The sequence below is a fragment of the Lissotriton vulgaris genome, chromosome 3_1 (genome assembly GCF_964263255.1).
Source record: "Lissotriton vulgaris chromosome 3_1, aLisVul1.2, whole genome shotgun sequence".
NCBI lineage: Eukaryota > Metazoa > Chordata > Amphibia > Caudata > Salamandridae > Lissotriton > Lissotriton vulgaris.
In genome coordinates this window covers 1,970,614,357-1,970,637,496 of record NC_141689.1, presented here as the reverse complement: position 1 = coordinate 1,970,637,496, position 23,140 = coordinate 1,970,614,357, and the positions used below count along the sequence as shown (strand labels likewise).

Here is a 23,140-nt window from a genome sequence, read left to right as displayed (position 1 = left end):
TGGACATTTTCCTGCCTACCATTAGTCTGGGCACTGCAGACTTCCCCCTCCCATCTGCACACTGATAGCCTGCCTGGGCTGGGAGGAGGGAGAGGGGATTCACACCTTCTCCACTTCAATGGGCTGTGACTGGCTGCCCCACCATAGCCTTAACAGCCCTGCCTTTCATCACTGTAGATAGCCAGGTCAGGGAAGGCAGGGAAGATCCCAGAACTCCCAAGTCCCTAGACCCTTCCAGAGACTTCTGCCCCCTTCTAGTAACTGGACTCCAGGATATAAAAGGAAGGGTCCTGGCCACATATCTTTATTACACTACTGGACCAGGAATAATCTCTGCTGGAGTGAAGATTGCTGTGCCAGGAGGATTGCCACACTGCTGAGACTGACTGCTCCCAGGAACTGCAGCCCCAACTTGCTGAGCTGCCCTACTGCCTGCTGATCTTGCCCTGCCAGTAAGACTGAAGAACCATCCCCAGAGTGTCTCCACAACATACTACTGTCTGCTCACCTGCCTGGTGGGGGATTCATAAGGATCACTGTGCTTTCTTTATTGCCTGACCTGCCTCTGCACCACTGGGTGTGTAAGGCTATTTCCATCAACCTCTAAATCACCGCCGCCGCCCAGGACCTGACTGCACTGTGTAGCGTTGTGCAGGAACTGAAGTGCTGTGTGCCTCCAAAATCATTACCGCCGCCTGGGACCTGAAGGCAATGTGTAGCGCTGTGCAGGAACTGAAGCGCTGTGTGCCTGTGAAATCACCGCCACCATCCGGGATATGAATGCTCTGAGAAGCGCCGTGCAGGGACTGAAGCGCTGTGGCAAAGGAGGGCTGTGATAGAAAAGCGTGGTTTGGCCAAAGGTCAACGCTGCAGGCCCGGGCACCCAACCACATCGCAAATGAAGGAACTGTGGCTTAAAAATCACCGCTTGGGGTTTCGAGCTCCCGACTGGATTTGTACTTTGCCAATTGATTGGGCGCATACATGGGTGCTACTTATACGCCACACGTGGAATATATCAACTTTTGGACACTTTTGATGCTTTTTGAAAATTATCTTTTTTAAAAGCTGGATTACTTGCGACAGCCATCAACATTTGTGATTGGCCAGTCCTGTATAAAGCCACGGGTATTATAGCAAAGAACAAGGCAGATTTCCTGAGGAAGGCGACCGCCGAAACGCGTTGAAGGAACTAATTCTGCGTTTATATTAAGTTTCAAACAGAGATGATGTTGTTTTAAAGGATACAGATTTTATGTGAAACTATCCTAATGTTCTGTATGTAAAAATGTCTTTTGTAAACTAAAAAAGTGAAAGTATATATATATAAAAAAGATAAAATAAGGAGAAAAAAAGAAAAAAAGAAAAACTAGAAACATAACTACAAAGAAGAAATATCAAAGATGCATAAAGAATAAATAACATCAATCAGATCTCTATGAGTGGAAAATGAGTTATTATAAAATACATGTCTAATTTACTCATGAATTACCAGTACACATAACCCGGTGTGCTCATTCCATTTTCCAAAAACTACTTTACCTTGCTAGGGTTCATCCTTTAAGGCAGGGGCCCCACTTTTTCTACAAAGTTAAAAATCACCGCTGCCAGTCCGGGAGCCTCGAGCAGCACTGTGAGGAATCCCCGTGATATCAGGAGATCTGCGCTGGGATTGGTGGAGGCGCCGGAGGTTAGCCCAGCAACAGGAGAGCGTCAACGGGGGAAGACTCGCTGTCAGCCGGCGGAACTTGAGGCAACCCGGCCTGACACCACTGCTGCTTAAGGGAGTGACGGGGAAACTTAACTGAAGGTTTGCCTAGCAACTGGGAGCCTCTCGTGGACCGGCTGCAGTGGGAGGGACTGCCTGCCCTAGGTAACGGACAGCGTGGGAAGCTAAGCTGCAGTGTGGGTTAATTAGGCTGTGGGATGAAGTTGTGGGCCTGCTAGGGACTCTGCGTATAATCAGCGGGCCTATTAACACTGCTCCGTGTTGCCACAAGTAACTAAACATGCGCGTCGCACCAAAAACCCAAATCGCTTCAAGGGTAACCCTGTATAAGCAACGCAGCGGTGTGGGGTAATGGACAGATAGAACACCGCCCCACAGCCTGAAAGTGGCACGAATTCCTGACATGGCGATCAGTGCATAAATCTACCGCACTTGGGGAACTGTCTACCTTAACGGTTTTTCCTTTGAAAGACAGTCGGTGCTAATGCCAGAGGCTGGCTTATCCTACTCTGAGTGATTGGGGAATCGTTTATTTCCTAATGTTTTCCAACTAAAGGACTGTCCCAGATCCTGCAAGTATATTCCCTGCCCCTGTTATAAAGAACACTCAGAGGTATTGCGAGCAAGAACTCATGATATATTTGTGGAATTTTTATTGAGCTGACCTCGCCTGAAATATAGATAAAGATTTTATATTTTTCAAAACAACTGGTGTGGTGTTTGTTTGTGGGGTTTCACTGTATTATGGTGGGTGGGTGTTACACAATTACTTTACACATTGCCTCTTGAGCGAAGCCTACCTGCTGTGCGCCAAGCTACCAGGAGGGTGGTCTAGGATACTTTGAGACCCACCCTGTCGGAAGCGGTGGTCCCTACTTGGACTAGGGTGCATACCCCTGCCAACTAGAGACTCCGTTTCTAACACCCACAATGACTTCTTTAATCAACTCCCTCAAATCTATGCATAATCTAGCCTCCCTATAGGCCTTGCGAGCCACAAGGAATCGAGAAATCCACTCAGTCGTCTCTACCTCTTGAATGATTCAATTTTTGATAAGCTTATCTAATTCATTTTTCATGCTATCTTTCAATAGTAAAGGAACTCCCCTGACCTTTGCTAGTTTGAGTACAAAACCTGATTTGATCTTTATGTGGTAAACATAGTTCCTGAGGCAGACTAATTCCTTGCTAAATACTTTTAGTTATTTCTCAATCCAGACATCAGCCTCATCATTTACAGATTTAACAGCTGGCATATCCCTCAAACACACAGAGGGAGTTTGATTTGGATCTAGGTATACATTAAGATCCCGCTGGTTGAAACAACTAATCAAAGAATCCTCTCTCATAGAGATATACATTTTCACAATAACAATCTTGCCTTTGAATTCAATAGTGCCCCAGAAATACCCCAAAAGATCAATAACTTCTCCTCCATAACCTCTGGGTTTAATGTCTGGCTTGACTAATTTGACCTTGTTACATAGCTGTTGATCATAAAAACTCTTAGAAATAAGGGTGATTTTGGCACCAGAGTCAAAAAGCATTTTTACAGACTGATCATTTATCAATACATTCTCAAAAGGCCCCTCATTCCTTGTATCAACAACTTGACAAATCTCAACAAGCTCACCATCTTGCTCGTAAACATCAACTTCCCTAACTTTCTTCTGCTCCCTCTTGGATCTGCAGCAACGTGAAAAATGGCCTTTCTTGCCACAATTGGAACAGGAAACCTTCCACCCAGGACAGGTTGGCCAGGTGCCCAGGATAGCCACATCTAAAACATTTACCTTGAGAAACAAAGTATTAGCAGAAAGTGAAAAATCTTTACAAGACTTGGCTGAGACTGAAGGCCTATCAGATCTACACTTAGAGGGAGGTCAATCATTCAATCAAGAGTTTGTAGAGCGCACTACTCACCAATGAGGGTCTCAAGGCACTTAAGGGGGGCTGCTACAGCGGGGCGAAGCTGGCAGTTGGGGGTATAGAAGGTGAGTCATTTGTTGAGGTATGTAGGTCTGGCCTTGTGGAGTGCTTTGTGAACATGGGTGAGGAGCTTGAATGTGATCCTCTTGTTGATGGTGAGCCAGTGCCAGTTTCTCAGGTGGGCAGTGATGTGGCTGTGGCGGGGGATGTCAAGGATGAGGAGTGCAAAGGCGTTCTGTACTAAGCATGGGCGGAAAATCCGTTCCGCTCGCGGATTTTGCGAATTTTTGGTAAATTCGCAATCCGCGAACGCTCGCGAATTTACCGAAAATCCGCAAATTCGCACGCAGCGGATTTTTTTTTCTTGGTGATACAATTTTGCGGCGTGCGGTGTAAGTTCGCACCTGCGAACATGTAGGTGCGACGGGCAGCAACAATCTAGCACTCGCGAAATTACAAAAATTGCAATTCTGCACAAGAAATCTACTAGCAAGCAGCATAGACCTTCTGAAAATGATGATTTTTATCAGAATAACTCCTCAGGTTGACATTTGCCTGCACATTTTTGGATTTGAGGCCTTTTGATTTTCTTTGGATAACTTTTGGATTAGAAATCAACTTTCTCATATAAGCTTGTTTGGGGCATTACAGTTGCTGTAATGCGGTTCTGCAGAAAAACGAGTTTTGCAAAAGTGAAAGCATGTTCAAAAGTTCAAACTCATCATTAGTAACCATTCCCTGTAGTGCTTCCTGACAAGGGCCCCTCCAGAGTTCAGTTGCTAGTTGCAACAATTGTATGACCCTGCTCTGACCCTCACAGCAGGCTCATAGAATAGTTACAAGTAGGCCACAAAGGTCCTGGAAAAAAAAATTGCACTGCAAGAGAAAGCAAATTACAGATAAGGAAGCAGGTGCCAGACTGGAATTTGAAAACAGTGACACATTAATAAATCAACCCCAAATTAATTCATGTCAGTTGAAGCAGGCATGTGTGCTTGCTTTTTCCCCCCATAATCTACAGTGATGATGAACCAGAGGTTGGCATTGATGTACCAGAGGGTGGCATGGGTGAAACAGAGGGTGGCAGGGGTGAAACAGAGGGTGCTGGGAACCTGTGATGATGAACCAGACGTAGAAACAACAAAATCGTGACCGTTGCGAGCCGGCATGTAAGTTCGCAATTGCTAACTGGTACAAAACCCTCGCGAACTGTCAGAAATCCTTGCGAACTGGCAGAAATCCTTGCGAACACACAAAAAAAATCAGCAAATTCGCGGATTTTGTGGATTGCGAGTTCGCAAATTCGCAAAATTCGCGAATGCCAGATTTGCAAAATTGCATTGGAGTCTTTTCTGGAGTTAGGCTGTGGTTCCCGCATAAAGGGAGTTGCAGTAGTCCAGCCTGCTGGTGACGAGGGTCTGGGTGACCGTCTTTCTGGTTCCGGTGGGGATCCGTCTCTAGATCTTGCCGGCATGCGGTGGGTGTTGAAGCAGGAGGAGGAGACGGCCTTGACTTGCTGGGTCATTGACAGTGATGAGTCCAGGATGAACCCCAGATTGTGTGCGTGGTCTGTGGGTGTCGGTGCAGCTCCCAGCAAGGCCGGCCACCAGGAGTCATCCCAGGCGGAGGAGGTGGGGCTGAGGATAAGGACCTCCTTCTTGTCTGAATTCAGTTTCAGGTGACTGTTCTTCATCTATCGGCGACGGCCTTCATTCCTTCGTGGAAGTTGGTCTTGGCAGTGGCGGGGTCTTTGGTGAGGGAGAGGATCAGCTGGGTGTCGTCGGTGTATGAGACGATGTTGAGGTCATGTGATCAGACAATGTTGGCGCGCAATGCCATGTAGATGTTGAAAAGGCTCGGGCTGAGGGAAGACCCCTGGGATACGCCACAGGTGATCTTGGTGGCTTTGTATCGGAATCTAGGGAGGGAGACTCTCTGGGCTCTGTTGGTGAGGAAGGAGGTGATCCAGTCCAGGGCTTTGTCGCGGATCCCTGCTTAGTGGAGGTGAGTGTGTAGGGTGTGGTGTCTGACGGTGCCGAAGAAGGCCGAGAGGTCTAGGAGGATGAGGGCCTTGGTTTCGCCATTGTCCAGCAGGGTCCTGATGTCGTCGGTGGCAGTGATGAGGGTGGTTTTGGTGCTGAACTTGCTGTGGTTGTTGCTGTGGTTGCTCGGATTGGGACGAGTACAGGGTGTTGTTCTCTTTGAGGAAGAGGGTCAGTTGCCTGTTGATGATCTTCTCGATGACTTTTGCCGGGAACAGGAGCAGGGAGATGGGCTGGAAGTTCTTGAGGTCCTTTGGGTCTGCCGTGGGTTTCTTGAGTAGGGTGTTGATCTCAGCGTGTTTCCAGCTCTCCGGGAAGGTGGTGGTCTCAAACGAGCTCTTCTGGAGTTGAGGTGCGATGGTGGAGCTTGCTTTGTTGATCATGTGGTAAGGGCAGGGGTCTGATGGCCAGTGTGGATGGTGTTCAGGGTTTTGATGGTGTCGTCTTAATTGACGTGGTTCCAGGAGAGTAGGAGGCCAGTTTGGCTGGGGAGCTGTGTGTCTGGTGTGTCTGGGGTGCAGGCGGCTGTCGGGGGGGGGTCTGTGTGTTGAAGCTGTTGTTGATGTCTCTGATCTTGCGGTGGAAGAAGGTGGCAAGAGAGTCGCACAGGTGGGGAGTTCCTTCACGATGTTGAAGAGCTATTTGCTGCTGTGTGTGTTTGTTGTTGATACGTTCCTTGAAGGAGGTCCTTTTGGCGGTTCAAATGAGTTGGTGTTGCCTGCGGCTGGCGTTCTTGATGGGCGCGTGGTTGTAGGTGTCTGTTCATGGCACCATTTTTTCTCGAGTCTTCAGCAGGTCTGTTTGGATGCCTGGAGGTCAGTGGTGAACCAGATGGATCTTCTATTGGTGCGTCTGTTTTAGGGTTTCTTGACCGGGGAGAGAGTGTTGGCGCATTTGTCGTTCGAGGGTGGTGATTAGCTGGCCTTCGGTGACCTTGTTCCAGCTGCGACAGGGGAATCGTTGCAGGTGGTTGTGTGCATTGTCTTTTTCGAAGGAGAAAGGGATGCTGCGGGGGATTGGTCCAGTGGAGGACGGTGGTGTGGCTGAAGGAGAAGTGTGGCTCAATGGTTAGAGCGGCAGACCCTGATGCAAAGGTCTGGCCCGGGACCAGGGTTCAATTCCCGCCTCGGCGGCTCTTGGGCTCAATTTCCCCAGACCTGATAATTCTCGCCTCGGTGCCTATTCTAATCATGGGTCCCACTCTGCAACTCTGGGCAATAGCTTGCTTAATCTCCACAATGGCCCCAACAAAGCTAGGATGCCTGGCTTCTCCTTGGGGGTGCCCAGGAGTGGGCACTTCACAGGGAAAGGCCAGGAAGGGTTCCTCAGCGGTATTCGTACAAGCGCCGAGATGCCTTATGGTGATTTGTGTGCTATACAAGTACCATTACATTACATTACATTACAAGGTGACGTGGCTGCTGGCAGAAAAGAGGGGGTCGAGTGTGTGTCCGGCGGAGTGGGTGGGTGTCGGGACGAGCTATTTGAGTCTGAGGTTGGCGAGGTTGGCGAGCAGGGTGGTGGAGTTGCTGTCGTTGGTGTTCTCGAGGTGTTAGTGCAGGTCTCCGGGGAGGATTTAGTCTGCGGAGACAAAGGTGTGCGAGCGGATGATGTCCGTGATGGAGTCGCTGAACTGTGGCTGCGGACCGAGGGATCTGTAAACAAGGGTTCCTCTGAGGGTGGTGTTGGGATCGATGTGGATTTCGAAGTGCAGCTGTTAGGCGGTGCTGAGGGTGTCTTTGGTGCTGGTCGATATTTGGCGGTTATTCTTGTGGACGATGGAGATTCCTCCTCCCGGTCTGTTGGTGCGGTCACTGCGGGTGATCTTGTAGCTGTCCAGGATGGCTGTGGCAACGTCGGGTGCTGCTGAGGGGTTTAGCCAGGTCTCCGTCAGGAAGGCAACGTCTGGGGTGGATGAGTTGAGAAGGTCCCAGCGTTTGATGGCGTGTTTGTGGACTTAGCGGGTGTTCAGTAGTATGCGTCTGAGGTGGTTTTGGCCTGCCCTGGGAGGGGCAGGTTGTGCTGGTGTAGGCTGGCCGGTGAAGCTGCTGGTGGCAGGTGATGGGTCTGTGGGTGTGAGTCTGGGTGGCCTGGAAGCAGGTGGGTGAACGGCTGGTGTTGAGTGCGTGGAGGAGGTTGGCGTTGTAGCGGCGTCAGCTGTTGTGGTGCTGGTGGGGGCCAGAGGGTCTGGCGCTGGACGCAGTACTGGCACGGACGGGCACAGACGGGCTTACCTTAGGCGCACCAGCGGCATGGCCGCACAGCGGCTGCCATTCAAAAGGGGAGGTGGGAGGGAGGTGCAGCTGGGAGATGGGAGGGGAGAGCGAATGGGTGAGCGAGGTAAGCAGGCCGCAGGGGATGCTGGCAGAGATGCCGAAATCTGGAAATAAAGGAACGGTAGGTAATAAGTAATTAGGGGAAATGTGAACAAATCAGGAGAAAAGGAGTAATCGACAATAAAGGACTTAAGGTCAGAAAACAGTGAAAAGCAGTGAGAAAGTGAAATGCGAGGCGGCGGTAGACAGGCAGCTGGGGAGGTTTCATGCTAACCTCTTTAACATCTTTTTCATCTTTCTTAACAGCGCCGTTTTTTGAGCATCCTTTCTAATGGTGTCAACACAAGCTTTGGAATGCTCATGTTACTTCAAAATAGTAATAACTTCTTGAAAGGAGGGATTATCTTTTTGCCATAAACTGTCCTTGGCTTTATCAATAGAAAAATTAAGCATAAGTTGATCTCTCAACCATTCCTCCAAGGTTGCACCAAAACAACAAGTAGAAGCTAGTTTTCTTAAAGTGGTAATATATTGCTCTACAGTGTCTTTGCATTCACTTCCCAAAATGATAAAGCTCAAGAACCATACTTACTCTGGGTAGATAATGTATGTCCATCTTTCTTACACATATTTCATATTCATTTAAAGTGGCAGCTTCACTTTCCGGAAGATCAGCGAGATGTTCAAAGACTTCCTGACCCTCCGTAACCAGACAATGCATAAACAAAGAGGCTTTCCTTTCCACACTTAAGGAAGTGCCACAGACCCTTGCATAATTGGCAAATACTTTTTCCATTTGATCCACGGAATTAAAGGATCGCTAGGTGCAGCTAGACAAAAATGGAGCAGCAGTGACATTCTGCATGTTTAAAAATTAAGAAGAGAGTTTCACACAGACGTAAGCAATAGTGAATATTTAAGAAAGACAAGAATATAAATGAGACAAAGGTAAAGCAAACAGCTGTGTGTGGAAGTAAACAAAGAGAAATAGAACTGTGCACGTAAATACCTACAATAAATTGCCGCTGTGCACATAAGGTAACAATAATAAAGTCAATATTAGAAATTGTAGATGTGCACACCAGCGTTGGGAGAATAGTAAGCTGTGAACATCAGCGCTGGTGTCCAAATATTAAATAACAGCTGTGTGCAAACGCAGCTGTGCAAATCAGTGCAGAAGTAGTAATGATAAACTTTATTAGAAAGGATTACAGCTGTGCGTATCAGCGCAGGTGAGAAGTATTAAATGATGCTGACAATGAAGCAATGAGCTTGTTCCAACAAGCCTCCAGGCAAGGTCAGGCAACAGACCTCAAGCCAGGAGAACATTATGCAAGCCTGACGTACTTTGGGAGAAACAGAATTAAACAGATAAAGAAAATAATAAAGCTGTGCGCATCAGCGCAGATGTGAAAATATGAAATAAAAAGGGCATGCAAGCACGGAGAATCAACAAATGAGCCTGGTCCGACAGGCCTCCAGGCAAAACAGGCATGCGTAGGCCTCCAGGCAAGGTCAGGCAAATGTAGGCCTCTGGGCAGAGACAGGCAAGCGTAGGCCTCCAGGCAAGGTCAGACAAATGTAGACCTGCTACAAAAGGCCTCATAGCAAAACAGGCAAGCGTAGGCCTCCAGGCAAGGTCAGGCAAATGAAGGCCTCCGGGCAGAGACAGGCAGGCTTGGCCTCCATGCAAGGTCAGGCAAACGTAGGCCTTTAGGCACAGTTAGACAAATGTAGGCCTCCAGGCTAGGCCAGGCAGATGTGAGTAGGCCCAAAGCGAAGCACAGCAATGTGTTGTGAAGCCAGCAGACAGATGCCAGCAAAAGGAAAACTAAACCCTACAGTGAGACTCTGGGGTACAGTACACCAGCGCACTCCTCAGGAATATAGGAGCAGGGAGGCTGAAAGTCATCTATGAAGAGTCCTCACGTTGAATGAAGCAATGAAGACGTTAGTCTAGGGCAGCACACCTGGTGAGCCTCACAAAGAATTTAAGGTAAAATCAACTTTATATCTCAAAGCATGGACTAAATCTTCAGAAGTGGCTGAGTTGGATAGTTAAGCTGAGTTGTGCTGAGGTACCTGTTTGATGAAAGTAGGTTCACTGATTGCTAAAATGAAGTGTTCTCCTGAGGATAAATAGCAGGCAGGAGACCAAAAGTAGTTGAAGAAACAGCATAAGTTTATTGTACATCTCATGCAAGGGACCTCAGCCACCAACAGTCCAAGCCAACTGACAAAAGCTTTCCAATAATGCTATTCTCTCTCAAGGGGGCGAGTGCCACAATAGAACGCAACCTCTGAAACTGAGATTTATAATACAAGGCACAGAAAGGAGAGGCATAAAAGCAGAATACCACACCCACACCACTTCCCCAGCATAGGTTCTGCTTTGCTGCCCTGAGAGCTTCAAGCGCTACAAAAGGAAACTGTGGACCTAGTACTTCTATAGGCCTCACTTCCTGCACAACAAATAACCCAATTTCTTACAGTGATAAAGTAATATTGATGTGGCATGCGTTGCAGTGTTGTGTTGTACTTTGTTGATATATGGTGTTGCTGTTTTGCAGTTCTATTTTTGTGTTGCGAATGATATTGTAATGTGTTTTGTTATGCTGATGTATATGTTTTAGGTTGCTATACTTTGTATTGAATTGTGTTTCTTATCTTCTGCTACTATTGCTGTTGCTTTGGTTCATTGCTGTTTGTTATTTCATCCATGAATGGTAGTCCATCATTATGCCTCATTTCCCTTACTGTGTTTCAGCTTTGTTGCCTAGGCAGTCTGTCTTTTTTCTTCTTTTACACTTTGCTGCAGCATACTTTCATTGAGTTAGAGACTATAATGTTGACTGAGTCTGGACTATGGATTTGCTTGTCAGTTGTGTTTGCTTAGGGCATGTTTTATCTCAGTGTATCTCAGTGTTATTGAGATATATGCTGCAGTCTGGTGTCACTCCCAGTTTGGTGTCCTTATATTCTATTTGGAGCAGTAATACATGGCAAATAAGCCCAAGGAGGAGGATCTCCAATATTTAGCTTAAAATGCTAAAATTTTTCATCTGTTTATTTCATGCCCACTATGCCCACACTTACTCTATTCCTCACTTTAATGAAGTGTCTTCTCTTTTATTTCTGACAACAACTACCTTGGGTGTTCCAGAATGTTCCATGTATGGGTGTTCTTTGATGATGGTCTGTATGAAATGAGTCCAAGTAAGTGTAATTTCAGTCAATGTATTCAAACATTTTCAGTCAGCTGGCCTGTGTTTAGCAAGTAAAACCATGGTATAGGAAAAATTCAATATTTTCTGTAATTAATTTGTTTAGCAAATAAAACCATGGTATGAAGAAAATTCAATATTTTCTGTTATTAACTTGAGAGTTTATGGAATAGGCAAAATATCAATGTTAGTGGTGTGTACAAAATATACAAACAGTGATTTGAGGCAGACACTAATAAAGGGGAGATAAGCTTTGGAGGAGATTGGCTTGTTGTATTGCTCAAATCATAAATCTGATGCAAAAAACCTTGTGAAGGGCTTTGATTATTTAAGGGCAGGGTTGAAATGATTTCAGTTTAAGTGATGCAGTGTGACATAGCCCTAAGTTAAATTGGTGAAGTAAGTCTAAGATTCACATTGTGTCTCCCACTGAACATGGGACACCATCAGGTGCTTAGCCCTCAGCCATCTTGTAGCATGCTATGTTCAGGAAACAGAAGGGTTCTAGTTTGGGATTTGCTCATCAAGAAGCATCCCATATATCGACCTAAAGTTATTCAGTGTCCTTTACAACTGAGAATATTTCCTTTTCAGTGTCTCACTGGCATGCATTCTTTTAATCAGGGTCTGACTGTCACATCCTCCTATTACAAGAGTGCCAGATCCTGGACAGTTCTGGATCATAGATGTGTTCAGTAATCTCAGATCATGGATGGAGACACTTTGCTCTCCCATATTTGAGTGAAATCAAGTTACAAATGTGTTCAACTGATCATTTTCTTAAATTTGGTGTCCAAAATGGTGACTGTATCACAGCTTCTGTCTCAATGTCACAGCTTCAGTCAGTGGCACGAGCACTGTGCTTTTTGTGATCTGTTCTCAATTTGTGCTGTATTAGGTTATTATTGTTTGCTCTCTTGTGCTCATTGCACCTGTCTAAAAAAGATAAATGATTGTCAGTAGGGTTTGAATTTCTTGGCATTTAGACAACATATCAGAAAAGAAATATTGTGATGCAAAAATATTGTGTTAAGAATATCAGGGTTACAGAAATATAGTCAATAGGAATAAAATACTGTTTTTAGTGTTGCTTTTAATATATTCGTAAACAATATCCATGTAGAAAATCTAGGTGCATGTAGTATCATTTGTAAGGGTACATTTGTATGCAATGTATTGTAGTGTGCTTAATTGTATATGTTTGCCATTTTTTTATTTTGTGTTTTAAGTAAGCTACATTAATCGCGATGAAATTATTCTTCATTATGTGTCATTCTTAAATGTTGAGCTATTTCTATGTCTTGATATCTTCTGGGAGCAGGAGGACAATCGCTGGTAGCTGTTTTAGTTCATGCAATTAAACTTTTTAAATTGGGAATAAGTGGTAGTTAGCCTATCATGTGTTCTGGGACTTTAGGCAGTATATCTTTAAGATTTCTGGTTGTGAGTTCCTCTGAACAAGTGCTTACATCTCCTATGTCTTGAAATATCTCCCTTCTATTTCTGTCACATTTCGGGGGTGGATTTGCTTTCATACATGAACATCATTATTTGTAGTTGCCCTACCATAGCATGCATTAGCACAATATTTGCTGCATTTCAAGAACCAGTTCATATTTTCTGTTGATGCACATTCTTGGCTGTAGGAGTAGCCCATGTGATTTTATGAACTGCTTTCCTTTCTGGGAGGTGATGTACTTTGCTGACTCCATCGTTGAATCTGAGAGTAATGTAATAGTTTAAATTTAAAGTTTGTTTGTTTGTTATATATGTGTAAAATTATGCATTCACTTCTACTTTTCATACTTACATGTGTTTTCTGTTAATATGTTTTAGACAGTTTTGCAGCTTTTCTGTTCGGGTGTTCTAATGTGGAGCAAGTGTCTTATTTTCTGTTGGATGAAAATAAAACTTTAGTTTGTTTTTAAATGTTAATTTGTTGGTAATATGTAGAGGTTGAGGTCTTTAGGTTGATTTTTAATAGCTATTTGGGTGAGTTGACAATTTTGAAATGATTTATGTATACTTTAGTTTAGTCGTTTTTTTAGTAATTTTTTTGTAGGTTAAATTTAAGTTTACCTTACTTGGTTAAGTAGTTGTTGCAATGTATATATTTTCCATTTAATGGATTTGTGAGAGGATCCAGCAGCATTTGTCTTTTTTGAAATATTTATTTGTTTAAATTAGTGTGTTATATATTGTTGATTGGATACTTTGTGTGATTTTATTGGTTAAAGTTGTTTATAATTGTATTGGTTGATTTAGCTTTTGTTTGAATTTTTTGACTAGTAGTGCCTTTCCATGTTAATGTTATTTTAGGTTTTTAATGAATATCATTTTTTCCGTACATTTTTATATAAATATATATTTAGGGTGTTCTTTAAATGTTTGTAGATAGTGGTAATATTCTTTTATTGTATTAGTGTGATTTAAGGTATAGAATTTATTAGGTTGATTGGAAACTATTTTGCTGATGTAATATATTTATATTTAATTTTAGTATGTTAATAAAACGTTTTAGGTATATTACCAGTAATTATTTAATGTATAAATAGTTTTTTATATTTTTAATGCTTATTTTATTTTTAGGGTGATATTGTAGTAGATACTTTTGGCATATTATGTGTTTATTTAAAGGTAACAATATTTTTGTTTCTATTATTACTGCTTTCGATAAAGGTTGAAAACAATATAGGTGTTATATATATATTTGTGGTTTTACTTCTCAAGTATATGAAGTAGATATTTTTTTCAATATTTATTGTTGTTTTTTTTGTGTTTCGATATTTTATGCATCAACATTATGTTGGTAGTCCAAATTTGTTACCAGCCGTGATTTGTCAACTCAATCAACTATATAATGTGGTATAGTAGATAATATGATTGGAATATGTATGCACAAAGGACTCTCTTAGCAGTACATTTGCACGGGGCTCGCACATCTTGTGTTCCTGATCTTTATTTCCAGGACACCACTCCTACTCTGGCTTCCATCTTACTAATTATCATTACGCAAAAAAATTCAACCCATCAAGAGTTTATTCCTCTCCTCAATGGCTTTGTGTTAGAACAATACAAACTATAGAACAATATTGATGCCCGGAAGTACAGGTACTCATTTGATGCATGTTGGGACTTCATGGCAGAAACGGTTCAAATTAAAATGGCAATTAATTTTCATATGCAAAGGGGGCTTAAAAGGCTCTAAACAGTACCAACAACAATTGTTTTCATGCATAGTCAGCTTAACTAAAATAGTATGACCTTATTTTGTATAAAATCCTAATGCCGAAGGAAACCTGGGCACGCAAGCAAACTATTTTGTGATATTCCTTCACCTAAGTTTTTTCATTACTGCAGATTTAAACATCTTACAAGCTTACTCTTGGGTGATTATCCTTGTGTTGGAAACACCGTTGGAGGGCGTGATTTGAGTACAGATTTCAAAGAAGGCACCTGAGTTCAGCTTTGAGCATTAGTGCAACTCCTACTGTGCCACAAATATGTCAGTCGATTGCAAAATTGGCATTCACATCTTCCTTAATAAGGTGCTTAACAATTTTTCCTTATTCACACAATGATGTGTTCCAATTTTTCATGCAGGCCTGCATTGCATGAGCAAATGTACATCTAGAACTGAGCGGAGACCTTGTGATGCAGTGGCATCACTAACGGTTCATTTTAAGGGGACACACAGTGAGCCTTAAAGATAACTGGTGGGGCCACCAACAAAGTTTTATAAATGTATGCGTCTACCCTCATATTACAACACTCATGACATGGTAAACGACTGCTTAATTAACATCTGACATTACATCATTGATAACAACAGGGTGCATGATGAGGGTGCGAGTTATAGTTATTTATGGCATGAGTTAGAGTTACTTGAGATAACTATAACTAGTGAATTACGGTGGTTTTCTTAGTTTTAAACGTTGTTTTACCTGACGTGTTCACCTAACTATAGTGTTTTCTCAACCTTTTTTTTTCATGAATATAAATATTTATTTATTAATGTGTGTACATTTTCTTACAGTATTTAGATTTGACGTTATATGTGTGCATATATCTAAACATGAATATATATAAAAATGCATACATAGTCAGATTTAAATAATTTAAGCAAATAACTTTACTTTGCAATGAAAGGTAGTTGGACAGATTAATGTGTGAACAAGATGTACTGTGTCCTCTCCGCGCACATCTAAGAGCAGATTTAATAAGAAGTCCCACAATGCATTGTAGCAAGACAACTTGCTGCTCTATGTTGTGTGATAGGGAGAGGGCCGGAATCTGCCATAGCTACTAAGAGTGCACCTGGTGCCAACACAGGCACCCTTAACTCATGGTGCAAGGGTGCCTGTATTACATTCAGGCGTTTTCCTTTCAAACTGTAGCACACAAAGAAAAAGAAAAAACAAGGAGAAATAAAAAGATCTCTCCTTGCTATGCCTCACCGGGGAAGGTGCGGCATTGTGAGGCATTCCCAAGTTTACTAGTCTTAGTAAATCTAGGAATACGCCAAAATCCATGGGTGAATCTGTGGAAACAACCATGCCCCACCCATGGAATGCCTTCCCATGGCAGAGAAACACAAGTCAGTGACTTGCACTGCCCTGAGTTACTCCAGATTTACTAAGCTACAAGGAGTCATGCAATGTGGCACTGCGTGGCTTAGTAAGTCTCACTGAAGCCCTTGCTTTGCCTTGTGCTGCCCTGCATGATGCCATGTCAATGCAGCGGATATATTACTCTACGACAGGGGTTTCCAAACTGGTCCTGGAGGGCCGGATCCATGCCAGATTTTTAAAATAACTACATGTATCTCAATGGGGATATCCCAAAAATCTGGCATGGATCCGGCCCTCCAGGACCGGTTTGGAGACCCCTGCTCTAGGAAATGGTAGCTGGGGCACAAAGGACAAATAGAGCTGAGGCATGTGTCCCTTGTTGCTCCCCTCTAGAGACACCGGATGTTGGCCAAGTACTCTGAATTTGTTGGCGCAATTAACACTATTCCGACACTAACACAAGCATTGCATGAAAAGTGACAAACCATAAAGAGAGAGCTGCAACTCAGAAGAGTTATTATCTCAGTTAGCCTGCTACCGAAACAAAGGAGCACAGCAGAAAAAGTGCTCCCGCTCACCATTAACACTGTGTGTATGTAAATAAAAGTGTTTGTACCGTTCACATTGATGCCTGAGGTTCTGCTTTCTGCTCCAAATATAATAATACTATAATTCCCTTCGAAATCCACTCCTAATGTCATCCTAATCGTTTTTTTGTCATTGATTTCTGATGTTTGTCCTTCTCTTCCTGTGTTGCAGTTCATTATGCTGACGTACATCTTCATGCTGGCCTGGCTCGGGGTCACTGCATTCACCTCACTGCCTGTCTACATGTATTTCAATCTGTGGACCATTTGCCGAAATACTACCATGGTTGAAGGAGCTAATTTCTGTTTGGACCTTCGTCAATTTGGTAAGTGTAAAATGATTGCAAAGGTTAAAAAAGAGAAGCAAACCTTATATGTAAGGTTTTAAAATTCTGTGTAATTTTGAAGAGCACTCTTTTTATGTTAAAGATTTATACACGTCTAAAATATTTATCCTCACAGTTGTTGGCCTTACAGAATTTCTGTCTTCAGAGTGGACGCTCGACCTTCCTCAACACGCTTCATGCTTCTGCAACATGCATCTGCAACATAAATATGAACTCAACCACTGTTATATGGACCACACAGTACTTGTGGCCTATATAAAAGTGATTGAGTTTATATTTGTCAGAACTTTACACCTCAATTTCTTACTTTTCCTAGTCTCAGCTCAAATTATGAGTCCTATGCATCTTCTTTGTAGTATGCTTGTATGCAGCGCTTACTTTGTAAAAGCATAATTGGAAGTCCGTAAAATTAGGGTGGCAGACCTTATTTGTACCACTTTGTGATCAGGGCTACAGCACCACTACCAGCTGGAGCACCTGACCACCACTGATAGTTGCCGCCTGTTGGCACCTGCTGGTGAGTCAATATGTACACTGTCCAAAAATGTGAAATGTAGTTCCTTTATTTCCTCTATGCTGTATTGAAATAGAACATGGGCTTTGATATACTGAATGGCGACTGAACACTGTGTGTAGTCCATCGTCTGCTTCCATTACTTTAGTGAAAATATAAGAGGGACTAATGATGTGTTTGTTCTTGCTGCTCTACAGACAAGGAAAGTGCAGAAAGTGCCCGATCAATTGAAAGAAATGCCAGATGTGCCCACCAGCAACCAATATCCCTTCATCCTCTTGTGAAGCCATGCAATTCGCCATTAAGCTATCCCCTTCTTACAACTTCAGAGAGATTCTTGTATATAGACCACCAGGACCACGGTCAGACTTCCTGATGGATCTAAGCTCAATCCTGGAATCTCTGGCATTGGAAGATTCTCTAACAGTTTTGGGCGATTTTAACTTCCATTTAGACAAAGTAGAGGACAGGGATACCTTATCCCTTCTCTCGGACATGAAGACACTTCTGGTCAACTCCCCTACCCACGACGGCGGTCATACCCTGGATGGCATTTTCTCCAACCTGGAGGATATTCTTATAAATCATATCCTCCCTCTCACATGGTCGGATCATTATGCCATTCTGGGTTCAATCACCATCTACGAAACACCTACCCCAAAGTACTCATTACTTCCCGTCAACCATTCAAAGCTTGGAATGACATAGACAGCTCTAGCCTAAAAATGCTGCTCGGTAATTCCAATCCCATTTTTTCCACCGACCCCAACACCGCTACCAAGCAATTCCACTATTGGCTGGGCACCGCCGCTAATTCACTGGTTCCCATCAAACAGGTGACCAGAAATAGACTCGCCCCCTCTGCACCTTGGTTTACTGAAGAACTAAGAACCCAGAAACAACTTTGCAGGAACAAGGAGAGGCACTGGTGGAAGTCCTATAGCAAAGATAACAAAATCCGCTATAAGGAGACGGTGGTCAAATATAAAGCCATGGTCACTGAGGCCAAGAAGAAGTACTTTAGCGAACAGATAGAGCTAGCCAAAAATTCCTCTAAAGAACTTTATGACACCACCAAGCAGCTAGCAGGTTACTCCCCTGATCTGAACCCTCCCCCCTCTCAATCTCTCTGTGATGCCCTGGCTACCTTCTTCTTCACGAAGGTCAATGGCATCTTCTCAGCTTTCTCGAATAATACCAATACCCCCTCTAGGACATATACCCCGACACACCCTGTACCCAAGTTTACCCATTTCAAAGACATCACCAGCGCTCAAATTGCAGAAATCATCACCACGATTAAAACAGGTTCTGCACTAGACCCTTGCCCTTTTAAAATTCTCCCACCAATCATTGACGTTCTTATACCAGCCATTACTCAAATCTGCCATACCATGTTCAGATCAGGAATCTATCCAGACGCCCTCAAAAAAACTCTCCTTAAACCATTACTAAAAAAAACACATCTCGATAAGGATGAATTGAAAAATTACCGGCCAATAGCAAGCCTCCCATTCCTGGCAAAAGTCGCCGAAAAAGCTATGAATCTACAATTATCTGCTTTCATAGAGGAACACCATCTACTCTATAATACTCAATTTGGGTTCCGTCGGTTCCACGGTACCGAGACCGCGCTGATCAAAGCTGCAGATGATATCAGATCCATCCGAGATCATGGCGGAACAGCATTATTAATACTCCTAGACTTATCCGCAGCTTTCGACACGGTCGATCAATCGATCTTGGTCGACCGTGTCGAAAACATGGGCATTCAACATACAGCTAAAGAACTTCTGGCATCTTTTCTGTCTGAAAGAACTCAGGCTGTTACACTGGGATCTTTCCAATCCCCAACCTGTCTCTGCCATGCGTGGTCCCACAAGGCTCATCCCTAAGTCCGACCTAGCTAATATCATTCAAGCACATGGGATGAGCCTTACCTCCTATGCGGATGACACGCAGTTGGTCCTGGCCATCAAAAACAACGGTGATAGGGTGGCAGAGAGCTTTAAAGAAGGTATGTTGCAATCGTGGACTGGATGGCCTCCAATCGTTTAAAACTTAATTCCGAAGAGACGGAAGTCGTCATATTCGGACAACTCACCCCAGGTTGGTCCTTCGTATGGTGGCCCACGGCCTTCGGAACCTTGCATGCCAACCAAATCGCATCTTCAGCCTTCCATAAACTACGTCTAATAAAGAAAATCATCCCCTTCCTCCCTGAAACTGCTGGGAAAACCTTGGTGACCTCTCTAGTGCTGTCCACTCTGGACTATTGTAATGCTCTTTTTGTAAATGCTCAGGTCAGGGTCATCAAGAAAATGCAAACCGTCCAGAACTCAGCAGCAAGACTTTTGGCCAGAATTCCTAAATATAAGTCTGCGACCGACACTATCAGAAACTTACATTGGCTTCCCATCAGAAGCAGGATTAAGTTTAAAACTCTCTGCATTGTATACAAGTCTTTGCATAATCAAGGACCCTTGTTTCTCAAAGAACAACTGATTCCCTATCGTCCTTCCAGAACGCTTCGTTCTTCTACTCTAAACGATCTAGTGGTTCCCCGCACCAAAACTGTTTCCTGGGGTGATCGGAGGTTCTTGGTCTCGGCACCGAAACTATGGAACACCTTACCCCAGTCAATCAAAACCAGCCCCTCACTTTGGTCCTTTCGCAAACAGCTAAAGACTTGGCTGTTCAACCAGTAACATCGAATCATACCCTAGCAGCAGGAGAATTACTCGCAGATATCTTAGCACCGAGACGCCCATGGGCATTTGTTCGCGCTTAATCAAATGTCATAAATAAATAAATAAATAAATAAATAAATAAATAAACCCTGCCCCCTTTTCGCGTTTTCCACTCTTGTTTTGTGCTCTCTTGTGCCTCACTTCTCCTGAGAAACAAGATGGCTGCTCAGGTAGTCCCAGAAGGATAGTAACATATTTAAACATTATCCGCTAATAGAATTAGCATTTACAAAACCTTTGAAATTTATTGAAAAAAAATATAGGTTTCATGCCTGATATAGTTAGGAATTAGCATTTAAAAAACCTTGCAAATTCACTGAAAAACCCATAGGTTTCAAGTCTTATATAGTTAGGAATTAGCATTTAAAAAACCTTGCAAATTCACTTAAAAAACCATAGGTTTCAGGACTTATATAGTTAGGAATTAGCATTTAAAAAACCATTGAAATTGCTCCTATATAGTTAGTTGTACTAACTATATTTCGCGCACCCGCATCCACTGCTGATGATGTCACATATTACATCATTCATGGCATGGTCAGTGACATCACTGATGACATCACTGATGACATCTCAAATTACATCACTGATGACATTACTGATGACATCTCCTTTGACATCACTGATCACATCACGGATGATATCATTCATGTGATAATACGATGCACCTCCTCACACTCTAATATAACCTTTGATACACCCAGTGTCAAATACAGACTACCATTCTTGAAACCATTGACACACCAATACCAGTTACTACATACACACTCACTGATTTCTAGGTCTACACACACATTCACTCATTCACCCATAGAATCACTCATACATACAGTCACTCATCAATACAACACTATCATTTGCACTCATACACCTATACAGACACTCACACACTGCCACTCATCTATGGAGTTACTCACACACCTAGTCATGCAAAGAATCAATCACACTTCCATTTCCTCAACTATACAGTTATACACACAACACCTTACTTATTCAAACATATACTAACACATACTTACTCTCTTATACAATCACTGATACAAGTACACAATGATCCATATAGCCACTCACACATTCACTGGCTCTCATGTATAGTCATTTATTTATGCCAACTCTCACATGCACTGTGTTTTACATATGTACTTACTTGGACATGTAGCACTGAGATATCCATTCACTCACCAACACACCCATGCAAACAGTCAACCGCCCATATAGCTGTTTCCACATGCACTCTTGAACTCATACACCTAGTGAATCAACTGCTCACACATCTATGCACAGAATCACACAACTCCCAGCCACCCACACACACACTCAGTCTCCCATTCAAATACTTGGGCAACCAATCAATAACCCATATAGCCACTCATATAGCTACTGATCAACACATGCAGCAGCTTACACAACAACAGACATACTGATGCACACATTCAGACAGTTTAGTCACTAACCCATGCATTTAGTAAGACACATTTAATCACTCACTCATACAGTCAGTCACACACCTACTAAATCCTTCATCCAGACACTTATACATCCACTCATTATTCAATATGTAAAACATATTTAAACTTTACAGAAACACACAGTCACTGGATGATGTCATCAGTGATGTCATCAGTGATGTCAAATGAGATGTCATCAGTGATGTCATTTTAAATGTCATCAGTGATGTCACTGACTATGTCATGAATGATGTAATATGTGACATCATCAGCAGTGGATTGCGGGTGCGCGAAATATAGTTAGTACAACTAACTATATAGGAGAAATTTCAATGGTTTTTTAAATGCGAATTCCTAAGTATATAGGACCTGAAACCTATGGTTTTTTTAAGTGAATATATATATATATATATACACAGTGAGGATGACAAGATATGTCACATATGTACCATAAATCTAAGAACATCAAAATGTAACTGCAATGGTCTTGGACAGACTGCTCATACCGGGCAAGCACATTCTAATACTTTTATGGATATATATGTATAGCGGTCCTTTATAACACATGTCAATTAAAAAAAACAATGGGGTTAGCTATGGGTGCTAGGAAAAATGTAATTATCTGGTGCCAAGACTGTGACTAAGAGAAAGAGCAAACCCCAAATGTTTCACTCCATTAAACCTAGTACAGCTCACCATGATTTCCCCCCATTGGGCCAAAGGCCAAAAACATTACATAAAGAGCGTTCCCCTTGTAACACGTATTGTTTTCCTTTAATAATCTGCAATTAACAGTCTCTATGTCTTTTGTACAATGTATGTTTCAGTGCGTGTAGTATTACATTACTTCTTGTTTTCGTAATCTTGAATCCTGAATGAACAGTAGATTATTGGTTGATTCTTGTTATATGTTGTTATTACTCTCTCAGTCAATTTTGAACTGCTAAAGTGCTAAAAAGGTGTACTTGTTAATGAATTGTGGATCAAGTAGTAGGTTTAAGCTCCTGTGCAACAGTGGTAAACAGCTCCGATTAATATAGTCTGAACCCAATATCCTCCCACTGCCCAGGGAACCCGAAAAATGAGTCACACCTCTAAAAAAGTCCAGCTCACCCCACCTAAAAATAAGAATGCTACTGGTGCCAGAGAAAACTACAGAGGCCACATATTCTTGGATTAGGAGGATTTACGAGGAAAGCCTGCTTCCTCTTAACTCTCAGGAGTTCAAATACATTCTGAAGATTAGGGAATGTGACTTTCTGGATGCGGGGCGAAAGGGAAACTTGACTTTGGCTGAAGTCCTTAATAAAGGAAAGAAATGGTACAGATTCCTTTCACCCATTTAAGACAGTGACCTAGGACTTTTAAACTTATGCTGAAATTTCAAAAAGTTGGGCAGTGACCAAATAGAAATTATTTTTGTTGTGAATTTTACATTGTTTGATTCTCAGAGGGCTAGGATAAGATACCGAGTTTGCCTACCAAATGTTCATCCGTGGAAAGCAAAATGTCACTTCTCATCCTGCTGAGACATTTTTGTCATGACGTTTGTTATCCAGTTTTGACCTCAGACACCTGGTATATGACCTTGCTGGGCTATGGCTAACAGTGGCTCTCATCCTTGCCCTTCTGCAAAATTTCGACTTACAAAAAATTAACAGTGCAGAGCAGGAGAGTGGGAAAAAAAGTGATCTAGTGGTATAGCAAAATGAGTGGGTACAGT

At 42.9% G+C, this 23,140-nt stretch overlaps 1 protein-coding gene across 2 annotated transcripts in view; it reads left to right on the top strand.

Moving 5' to 3' along the window:
• The window catches only part of GPM6A (glycoprotein M6A), a 595,184-nt gene that overhangs the window by 393,556 nt on the left and 178,488 nt on the right, over positions 1–23,140 (top strand). For both annotated transcript variants that reach the window (XM_086962450.1, XM_086962449.1), the window contains exon 4: positions 16,531–16,684. In XM_086962450.1, the coding sequence (XP_086818576.1) occupies positions 16,531–16,684 (154 nt within the window). The remainder of the gene's footprint in view (positions 1–16,530; positions 16,685–23,140) is intronic.